This window comes from Pelobates fuscus, chromosome 4 (genome assembly GCF_036172605.1).
Source record: "Pelobates fuscus isolate aPelFus1 chromosome 4, aPelFus1.pri, whole genome shotgun sequence".
In the NCBI taxonomy this organism is placed as follows: domain Eukaryota; kingdom Metazoa; phylum Chordata; class Amphibia; order Anura; family Pelobatidae; genus Pelobates; species Pelobates fuscus.
This window is the reverse complement of record NC_086320.1, coordinates 325220235-325231588: the sequence shown is the minus strand read 5'-3', so window position 1 is coordinate 325231588 and position 11354 is coordinate 325220235. Positions and strand designations below refer to the sequence as shown.

The 11354-nt window shown below is 40.7% G+C and overlaps 1 protein-coding gene across 3 annotated transcripts; it reads right to left on the bottom strand.

The window, feature by feature from the left end:
* Window positions 1-1355: 1355 nt before the first annotated feature.
* On the bottom strand, window positions 1356-10651 carry SP8 (Sp8 transcription factor). Of its 3 annotated transcripts, none has more exons than XM_063450719.1 (2): window positions 10568-10651; window positions 1356-4014 (listed from the first exon to the last, which is right to left on the bottom strand). In XM_063450719.1, exons 1-2 carry the CDS (start codon window positions 10634-10636, stop codon window positions 2515-2517), a joined length of 1569 nt encoding a protein of 522 aa, XP_063306789.1. In that variant the 5' UTR covers window positions 10637-10651; the 3' UTR covers window positions 1356-2514. The 3 variants fall into 3 exon arrangements, with proteins under 3 accessions (XP_063306789.1, XP_063306791.1, XP_063306792.1); XM_063450721.1 differs by lacking the exon at window positions 10568-10651 and adding an exon at window positions 6667-6703; XM_063450722.1 differs by lacking the exon at window positions 10568-10651 and adding an exon at window positions 6294-6653.
* Between the last annotated feature and the right edge of the window lie 703 nt (window positions 10652-11354).

The window sequence follows — 11354 nt, the reverse complement described above, 5'->3', positions numbered from 1 at the left end:
TTAATACCATTATTTAAAATATTACAAATAAAACCAATTACATTTCATGCATTTATAATGCAATCTAAATGTCCCAGCAAAAGATTTTTTTTTTCATTTCAATGTGAAATATTCAAATTATTTCAACATTACAAAGAGAAGTACAGTCTGCAATCCCTGCAAACTATTTATGTAGTGTTGTTGAGAACAGATTTTTTTTTTTTTTTTTTTTTTTAAACATTCAGCAGTGCTCTTGTAAGTTTAGCAGGAACAAAGAGAGCCCAAAGACAGGTGAGATTCACTCAGACAGTCTATTTATACAGGAATTCTGGCTAAACCCACTTGTAATTAAATTAAAAGAGGCTCATTTAGCTATACCTGAACTGTCTGATTGCAAATTACATGCTCCCATAAATTAATTAGCATTCAACATTTATCAAATATTGTTTGCTGACTTACAGATTATACCTATCTAAGTCATACCAAGCAAATTATAAAACAATTTCTCAAAGTGCTTGTTTATTTGATACACACTTCAAGAAATAAACACATTTTTAAAAAAACTGCAGTAAACTGCACCAGTAACTCTTAATTTTTTTTTATTTTTGTAACAGAAGATTTTGCTGTACTCCTATATATTTTCAAATATTTAATTAATATACAAGAAAAATACTATACAAAATTGTCTCTGGATTTGCTCCTCTCGCCAGCGTTATATTTGAATTTAACAAAAATTAACCTTGTGAATCCCACCCCCCTTCCCCCCCAGCTATAAGAACATAACTGCTATATAATACATTTATAAAATCTAATTTTATTATGAGCTGGGCCTTTGACCAAAAACTTCATCAATTAAATAAAGAAAGTTGTTTGTTTATTTTATTATTATTATTATTATTATTATTATTATTATTATTATTATTATTATCATCATTTCTTTTTTCTCTTCTTATAATAGGGTTTGGGTTTTCTATATTTTATTTGTGGATGTGATTATTTAAGAGCTCTGCAGATTCAGAATTTGAGGAATGTAGACTAATTAGAATGCAAATATAATTTATAATAATAACAGCTATATGGGGATAAACTATAGGTACTATCAGAAAACATTCGATTTGCCTTATCTATACTCATTCTGACACCTCACAAATAGACTTTGTAATTAAAATGTGGCCAATACATTGTTTCGATCTTTTAAACTTTGACATGTAAAAGTATATTAAATGCCCAGTTACAACTACATCGCCTAAGGACTGGGGCATAATAATTCAAGCGATCTATAGGTTTGATTTACTAAATAGCGAATTGTAGTGATTTAAGAACCGTTGGCGAGAAGTCCATCAAAGATGGTGAAAATAAAATCTCACCAAACCTGCAATTCTCACCCAGATATTTGCAATTGGTTCTTCAATTATCAAACTCACTGTTTAGTGAATAGCCCACCAAATCACATGCATCAGGGACATTTCTCTCGATATTTTCACTCACATTATTCTGTAGTCATTTTATTGCTAGAAAAATCGTTACATTATTTGTTTAACCTGCTATCTGCACAATTTACACAGAGCATGTTTCCAGAGCTAGGGGAACCCTCCTGCTCTGAGGCTGCTGGGATTCAGTCAGTTCCAAACTTTATAAGTTTACGATAAAAAGTTGCAGTGCAAGTGACTAAAGGGGAGAGGATTCGATGCATTAACCCTTTGAGTGCCAGGGAGGTTTTTTTTTTCCCCTTAGCAAAGAAAGTGCCAGTCAATGCTTTGCTCGCCCCACCTGGAACTCAGAGGGTTAACTATTTATCTTGAACTGAATGTTACTCAGTCGAACTAAACTGAGTAGAATTTGGAATGTTTCTAATTCCAGTTCGAACCACTGGAAGAACTTCAATCTAATTGTTTAAATCAACTGTTAGACTTTGTCAGATTTAACGAAAGATCAACATTTCATCACTTTCTCTGCTTCACCAACTAATAAATATATATTTAGATTATCCTAACAACAACCACAGCAAACAAACAAAATAAGGAGGAAAATAATAATAATAATAAAAAAGATATAAAAATGTTAATTTAGGCTGGGGGTCCACTGTGTCATGTGAGCCCATCATCTCAGCCCCTGCCATGCCAGTTCTACTCCAGGTCATTGTACTGTGTCTTTAGATACCTTCTAGTCGAGGTCAGGCAAGCAGGGAGGCAATTTGCTTTGAGATCTCTTAAAAACAATTCCTTTTAAATCGCCTTTTATGCTGTGGTCAATGGGTGTCAATTGGTAGAAGAATGAGCTCCAGCTGTGGGGAGTCCAGAGGACAATGCATGTGGCTGACATGTCCGTGTCCAGAGTTAGAGTCACCATGGGGCTGGGGGGCCATGGGTGTCCAAGAGGGGCAAGGGGGGTTCATGTGTGTCCAAGGGGGGCAAGAGGGGTCCATGTGTGTCCAAGTGGGTCCATAGGGGGCCATGTTGGCCCAGGGGGTCCATGGGGGGGGGGGAATGTAACAAGGTTTTGGAGTTCGGGGTGTCACTGGACAGGGGGGTACATTCACTCCAAGCCATTCCTGTCCGGGGGGTGCAGCAGCTCCGGTGAGTGGCAGGGCGGGCTGGCCGAGGGGCTGTGCTCGCTGTCGGTGTCGCTGCCTTTCTTGCCCCCGCTGCCCGGGCCGGGGTTGGTGCCGGTTCCGGTACCGGCGCTGTGGGTCTTCACGTGCTTGCTGAGGTGGTCGCTCCGCATGAAGCGCTTGTTACATACCGGGCAGGCGAAGCGTTTCTCCCCGGTGTGGGTGCGGAGGTGCCGCTGCAGCTCGTCCGAACGGGTGAACCTCTTCCCGCAGAAGAGCCAGTTGCAGACGAAGGGCCGCTCCCCGGTGTGCCAGCGCAGGTGGGCCTTGAGATGGGAGGTCTTGCCGTACACCTTGCCGCAGCCCGGGATGTGACAGCTGTGCAGCCCCTTCCTCCTCAGACTGGCCCCCGCGGGCCCCAGCCGCTCCGCCTCCTGGCAGTTGGGGCAGTCACAGGTGGCCCTGCCGGAGTACCTCCGGGCCGAGGATCGGGGGGAGCCCCCCAGGGGCCCGGTGGGGGCCAGCATGGAGCCGGCGGAGAGGGGGGAGGAGGACGGGTCGGGGTAGGAGCCGGGACCCAGCACCGGTTTGAAGCCGTCCATCAGGTGCTGTCCTGCAGGGCTCAGTAGGTGCTGTCCCCCGGCCCCCCCGCCACCCCCTCCGCTCCCTCCGCCGCCCCCACCGCCGCCCCCGCCTCCGGTGCTGAAGTGTCCCAGTCCGGCCGTACTGTAGTCCGAGCCGTATCCGCCCAGCGGGGAGTGCAGGGAGCCCTGGAGAGCCCCGGGATGGAGACCGGCCCCGGCCCCCGGGCTCTGCACGTCGATCCAGCCGGTCCCGACCTCCCACCAGCTGGAGGCCCCCCCAGCCCCGGCCCCGACATCGCCCGGGTGTGAGGGCTTGAACCAGGACTCGTAGGGGTGAGCCATGCCGACCCGGGGGTAGATCCCCTGCAGCCCGTCCACCGAGGCGTGCACCTTGGACAGGAACACCGGCTGGTGGTGGGAGGCGGCCGCCGCCGCTGCTGCCGCTGCCGCCGCTGCTGCCGCCGCAGCCTCCTGGGACCCCCCGCTCACCGGGAACACCGAGTACTCGTTGGCGAAGGGGGAAGCGGCGGACACCGAGCCACCCCCGCCGCCGCCACCCCCGCCGCCCCCGCCAGAGGAGGTCAGGGAGAAGGCGCTGGAGCCAGGGGAGCCCCCGCAGCTGAACGAGTCCGACACCAGGGCGGCAGCAGCGGCGGCAGCGGCGGCAGCGGCAGCAGCGCTGGAGGTCGAGCTGGCACCGCGGGAGGAGCTGCCGAATCCAGAGAGAGAGCCGGAGCCCAGAGTGCAGGAGGAGGAGGAGGACCGCTTCCAGGGGTGGAAACCCTTCCCGAAGGAGACCGAACTGTCCGACAGGGAGCTCGGCGACGGGCTGGGGCTGCCGATCTTATTACAGGTGGCGGCAAGCATGGCCAGGGGAGTGGATCCCAACCGGGGCTCTTCCTGGAGAGAGAGAGAGAGAGAGAGAGAGGGGGGATCAGTAAACTTAAACTCAGTGATCTCTCTATAACATCATGTACATAGATAGTCACCTTTATAACATCACCTGCACATATATAGACAGTGACCTGTATAACATCACCTGTACCAGTTACCTAGACAGTGAGTGACCTCTCTATAACATCACTTGAACCAGTTACCTAGACAGTGATCTCTGTATAACATCACTTGTTGTACCAGTTACCTGGACAGTGATCTCCGTATAACATCACTTGTACCAGTTACCTAGACAGTGATCTCTGTATAACATCACTTGTACCAGTTACCCAGACAGTGATCTCTGTATAACATCACTTATACCAGTTACCTAGACAGTGATCTTTGTAAAACAGCACTTGTTCCAGTTACCTAGACAGTGATCTCTGTATAACATCACTTGTACCAGTTACCTAGATAGTGATCTCTGTATAACATCACTTGTACCAGTTACCCAGACAGTGATCTCTGTATAACATCACTTATACCAGTTACCTAGACAGTGATCTCTGTAAAACAGCACTTGTTCCAGTTACCTAGACAGTGATCTCTGTATAACATCACTTGTACCAGTTACCTAGATAGTGATCTCTGTATAACATCACTTGTACCAGTTACCTAGACAGTGGTCTCTGTATAACATCACTTGAACCAGTTACCTAGACAGTGATCTCTATATAACACAACCTGTACAAATATACTCTCAGTTACCTGAAATCCCTGCACAATATTTTTACATAAATACCACCATTTACCTGGACAGTGACCGCTGTATAACATCACACACACACACACACACACACACACACACACACACACACACACACACACACACACACACACACACACACACACACACACACACACACACACACACACCTGGACAAGGCTCTCTTTGTAACATGACATGTACATATATACTGTCAGACAGGGACCTCTTCATAACATGACCTGTACATATATACAGAGTATATCTGTACCTGTACATATACTATACAATTACCTACACTGACCTCTGTATAGCATACACTCCGGGTACTTCACTGGGAAGCATATAATGCAAATAAGCATGTGTGTGTGTAAGTGTAACATATGTATTTTCCTTATATATCAATATGTTAATAAACAATAACATAAATATTCAGAAACACATATATAATTATCAAATGTTCAATATATTTTTGTTGAAACCGTATGAAGTATGTGTGTGTGTGTATATATGTGTGTGTTTATGTGTGTGTGTGTGTGTGTGTGTGTGTGTGTGTGTATATATATATATATATATATATATATATATATATATATATATATATATATATATGTATTATTATTAATATATATTATACTTAAGCATATTATAAGGCATATATAAAGTGCTCCCATCTTTACATCTCTAAAAATATTTATAATTCGAGTATTTGCCATATTCGGAAACAACAAGTAACAACAAGCCTTACGACATTCCACAGGCGAGTGAACTTTCAGTTTTGCAAAAACTGTCCATAAATCCGTCCATTGTATGAGTATAATCTATTTTTATTTTACTTTGTGATAAATCTAAGTAAATATTAAACTGAAACCGGCTTGTGCAACTCCCATGTAGAAAAGGTTATTAATATTTACAAGTGAAACTGAAAGGTGTAAAAGCTACCAAAATACGCTGCTAATGGCTTACAAATGGGTGCTTTAGTTTAGCCAGCTGATACATTTGTTTACAAATTGATACATTGTTTCACTTACTGCGCGTTGGATAAACTCCCCGCAACGTTCTATAAATTAGAATCTGTCACTAAGTTGCTAAAAAAAAAAAACACCCCACTTCCTTTTGTTATTGTATCTAATTCACTAGCCCTGATATCTACATTATCAACAGCGAGAGATAAGATTGTAATCAGAACTCTAATTTCTGAAATAAATGCAGTTAAAGCAAATTATCGCTATGATCAGATCAGACTAAACTCTCTCAGCTCTTAATGCCTCCTGTCAAGCTGAAATTCAGCAAATCGCATCGAAAATAATAATAATAAAAAAGTAGCTGTCTTTATATCGCGCTACCGTCTCAGCTAATCACAATTTATCGCTAATTGTTTCTTGGACTAAATAAAAAAAAGAAAATAAAAAAAAAGAAAAATATATATATATATATATATTGCCAAAATAAAACAGAGTAAAAAAAAAAATAAAATGAAAAAAAATAACAAAAATAACATTAAAAAAAAAAAAAAAAAAATGAGACTTCCACGTACCTGTCAGAGAAGACGGCTGGGAAATGTTAAATAAGCCAAGCGGTTTTATTAAGAAAGTCAGAGTGAAGCTTTCTGCTTGCAGTGATAGGAAGCCACTTCTCCACAGGAACGTGTTGAAAGGTTCTTTGGTACAAATGCCCTTAATACTTTATCCTGACTCAAAGTGACTCGGCCCCTTTTTTGTTTCCACTCCCTCGTACTAAAGTACTCAATAGGAGACTGATAGCCACTGTATGGACCAGGGTTACTTCAACCCCTCCAAAAAAAAAAGAAGTAAAAAAAAAAAAAAAAAAAACAATGAAAGAAAGAAAAAAAAAACAGAAAGAAAGAAGAAAATAACTAATTAAATCAGCAAGAAAATCCTTAGACTCACCCCTAGTAGAGAAGTTGCCATCACAAAAGTGCCCTCCTCAGAGGATCTTTTTATATGTATAAATCAGAGTAGTGTTTTTTTAGAGGTGTTCAATAGAATGATCAGATCCGCCCATTTCAGCACAATTCTAAGTTCCTCTCTAGCTTTGAAGTACCGCTGAGTCTCCTCTAGCCAATCAGAAGGGCCGCTGGTTCTGTCAGACCTGCTGCTGCGTGAGGTCATTCCACACTGAGCACAGCCCCTAACCCCCCGCCCCCCTCCCTCTCAGTCAGTGGAGGGCAGTGGGAACATAAGGGAGGGGACCCAATACAATGACATCTCCCCAGCGTCTCTCTGCTTCTCCCCCCACTCTTTACAGGCACCTTCTCCTGATCACACGTTGTGACTGTGTGTGAGGATTTTATTGCTGTAGAAAAGGCTTTCTGAATTAAATAATGTGTCAATATATATATATATATATATATATATATATATATATATATATATATATATATATATATATATATATATATATATATACACATACTGTTTGGTAACTAGTCTTTTTGGGTTACACGTTAGCTCATAGGAAGAGAATCTGCCTGAAGGGATTGCTAAATCTCACTGTTTGGCAACAATCAGACAAAAAGGAAATTCTGCCTTAAAAGTGTGTTTTCTCTTTGAAGGAGATTTTACAGTTTATTTGAACTAGAGAAAAGAAGTCAAACTCTCGCTCCTCATGTAGTCTAGGCACAGAGCAAATATTATTAAACCATCCAATAACAAAGGAGGGGCACACAATTACTTGAGTGTGTGTAGATGACTCACATGGTGCTCAAAAGGTTAAGTGCCTTCAACTAATATATCAGCCTTTATCATAGAATTTGATTATCTATCTATCTATCTATCTATCTATCTGTCTGTCTCTCACTGTCTGTCTGTCTGTCTATCTATCTATCTATCTCATTATCTATCTGTCTATCTATCTATCTATCTATCTATCTATCTATCTATCTATCTATCTATCTATCCATCTATCTACATCTATCTATCTCATTATCTATCTATCTATCTATCTATCTATCTATCTATCTATCTCATTATCTATCTGACTATCTATCTATCTATCTATCTATCTATCTATATCTGTCTGTCTGTCTGTCTCTCACTATCTATCTATCTCTTTATCTATCTGTCTATCTATCTATCTATCTATCTATCTTTCTCTCTCTCACTGTCTGTCTGTCTATCTATCTATTTATCTATCTATCTATCTACATCCATCTCTCTCTCTCTCTCTCTCTCTCTCTCTATCTATCCATCCATCCATAAACTCCTTCAGTCTATTCACTTTATATAGTCTTTAATAATAATAATAAAATGTATTATTACTATTATTATGATGATGCAATAGGTCTAGTACATCCCCCTGTACTGAAAGCGTTAACTTTGTATAACCTTTACACAGACATCCCAGGTTGTATCAGTGTGAAAGAGACATCCCTCTAACTGCCACCCAGGATATTCTGGATACATTGTAACCTCCACTTTCATGTTGATCCTCTCTCTGTCTTAAAGCAACTTGGACCATTTATTATTATTATCATTTTTTTTTAATCCTGGGGTCGATCTACAGATGGACATCATAGTTATTGATTGGAGTGGTGATACCTCAACTATCATACTTGGATGGGAAGTGGGAAGTAAATTAATGATCCGCTTTCTTTCTCTAAAGGTTGACGGTTAACATAAATGTCGTGTTTATCTCTCTAGCTGCTCTGAATGATTTTACCCTGTTGAGAAGGCGTGCCAGCCCCGCCTAGTGGGAGGAATGGGTGGTGCAAGGAGGGGACTGCGTTTAACAAATAAAAAAGAATTAACTTCATTGCTTTGCTCTCCTTCTGTAATGATATTCATTTCCAGTATCTAATGCACACTTGTTTAAATTGGGAGTTTAACCTCTTCCTTGCCACGGGTGCAGCAATATTGACCGGCTTGGCAACCAAAGAGTTAAACTGAAATCAATCATTTTGAAGCAAGAAAAAAATAATAAGATAAATTGATTGCCTTTAAAGCTGGAAGGATGTTTTTTTTTCCCCCGCTAGCATTTATAATGCGATCGAGATATATTGCACCGCTCATAGTAATTTCTATATAACGCATTAACTTTAATCAACCTATAGAATTCATTTTGTTGTTAGTGTTTCTTTTTGTGTTTTGTCTGTGTTCTTCCACCTTTGTTTCAGATGAAATACATGGGACAGGAAAACAACGTGTTTTGTACACTGCTATCCAAACTATCAACTATTTGCAAATCGTCTGATTCTACTTTTAAAACAATTTTTTTTGTGCTTGTGTGATTTTTTTTTTATACTATTCTTAAAATAGTCATATATTACAGTAACACCCAAATAAACACAAGCACGCACACACAAATACATGCTTACACTATCTAGTTATCTATCTATCTATCTATCTATCTATCTATCTATCTATCTATCTCTATCTATCTATCTATCTATCTATCTACCTATCTATCTATCTATCTATCTATCTATCTACCTCTCTCTCTATCTTTCTATCTATCTATCGATCTATCTATATTTTTCTCGAATTATATTCAATGACAAATTGTATTGGCTAGCTTTTATTAATAATGAAAATGTGGTCTAAGGTAGAAATAAATTAAAACAATTATGCTAGCTATGAATTTATAAAATGTAGATAAGATATAAAAAGAATCTAAAAAACAATGCTTAATTTTCTCAACATCTGAACTCATTACTATTACCTAACAGTATCCTAGAAAGAATCAGTTACAGAATAAATACACACAAACATATACACACATTTATACATAAATACCATATGAATAAATATAGCAAACGAAACTTTGTGAAGCTAATAGCTCCAACATAGTCTAACGGGAGATGTGGAGAATCTGTGTGGATTCTAATAAGAGCAGGTTCTATTAGCATTCTGTAAGCATCTACAGCATAAATTTCATTTGAATTTCAAATTTAATAAACCGGGAGGTTTTTAATCATCCCTGGTTTTATTTGTTTGATATTAACATGCTTATTGACCGGGTATGTTGACCAGTTTGATCATTACAGGACAGCAAAAAGTTAATTAAAACGACCACAGCTCCTTAATCATATCATCTGTCTCATCCACGTCCCTCTCTTTATTGCAGGCAATGATGGATAGGATTCCAGATTAATTTTTCTGTTTCTTCGATTGGACAACAGCTTTGGGAACTTCATTTACATCGGGGGAAACAAGCTCTACCGATAGATACTTGTGTACACCTTGCATAGTCTCAGTGAATCCTGCTGCATTGCTTCCACATTAAGGAAGGGGTAATACAAGCAGTGATGGGGCAGAACATGCAATTAAGGGGCAGTACAAGGAATGAAGGGGTTACAGGCAGCAAGACCCCATAAAATATATCCCAGGCTTTTCTCTGACGGTATGAGGATAAAATGATCATTTATATTTTATATTTACCGAGCCACGAGAAGGAACAAGACTTCAGGGCAGTAAATGTGGAACTAGCCATTTATTGTGCCTTTAGAAAGTTTACAACAAGGCAAGGTTGCAATGACTCTATGAAGATTTCTACATGAACTTTATTAAGATAAATTACAAATTTACAGTTTCATATTTGCCAAGTGGCTCAATCTACACACAATTATACACATACATACACACCAAAATACACACAAGCAAATAAACATTGTATTGTGTATGCAAAGTGCATTTACAATGCTAAAATTAATCAAATTCTTATTTAAATCATTTTAGTGAATATATTTTTCAATAGGTATTATCTGTCTGTCTTTCTGTCTGTCTTTCTGTCGGTCTTTCTGCCTGTCTGTCTGTATGTATGTCGTCTGTCTTTTTTTAAAAAAAAATTTACCTCTGGTCCTATTTGTCCACAAAGAGGGCTTGTAGTCCTAGACTCCTCTTCACTGCCACACCAGATCATTTCTCCTCCACTGTAATGAAGTTCACGAAAACGAAATAACAGAGAGATCAAAGGATTTCCTTCCATGTCCTTAACACACGCACATGAAAGGGTTAAGGTATGCACAAATCCTCTAGTACATCCCCGACAATCCCAGTCTCTTTTTATGTATTCAATTCAGCAGATACCATCCTCTTTGGAATTTAACACTAACCCCAACACACTGTACCAGTGCCTCCATTCACTCTGTCCCCTAACCCCAACACATCTAATTGTGCCAGTGTCTTCATGTACTGCCCACTGACCCCAGAACATCAAACTGCACCTTTGCCTCCATCAACTGCCCACTTATGTCAGCACATGACACTATGAAAGTGCCTCTGTCCCCTGCCAAGTAAACCCAGCACATTACAGTGTACCAATGTCTCCATCTCCCGCTTGTTACAAAACCCAGGACATCACACTGTGCCAATGCCTCCACCCCTGCCCACTTACCCCAGCACATCACAGTGTACCAATGTTTCCATCCCCTGCTTGTTACAAAACCCAGCACATCACAGTGTACCAATGTCTCCATCCCCTGCCCACTTACCTCAGCACATCACACTGTACCAATGTCTCCATTCCCTGCTTGTTAAAAAAAACACACTACATCACACTGTGCCAATGCCTCCACCCATGCCCACTTACCCCAGTACATCACACTAAGCCAGTATTTCCATCTCCTACCCATTTACCC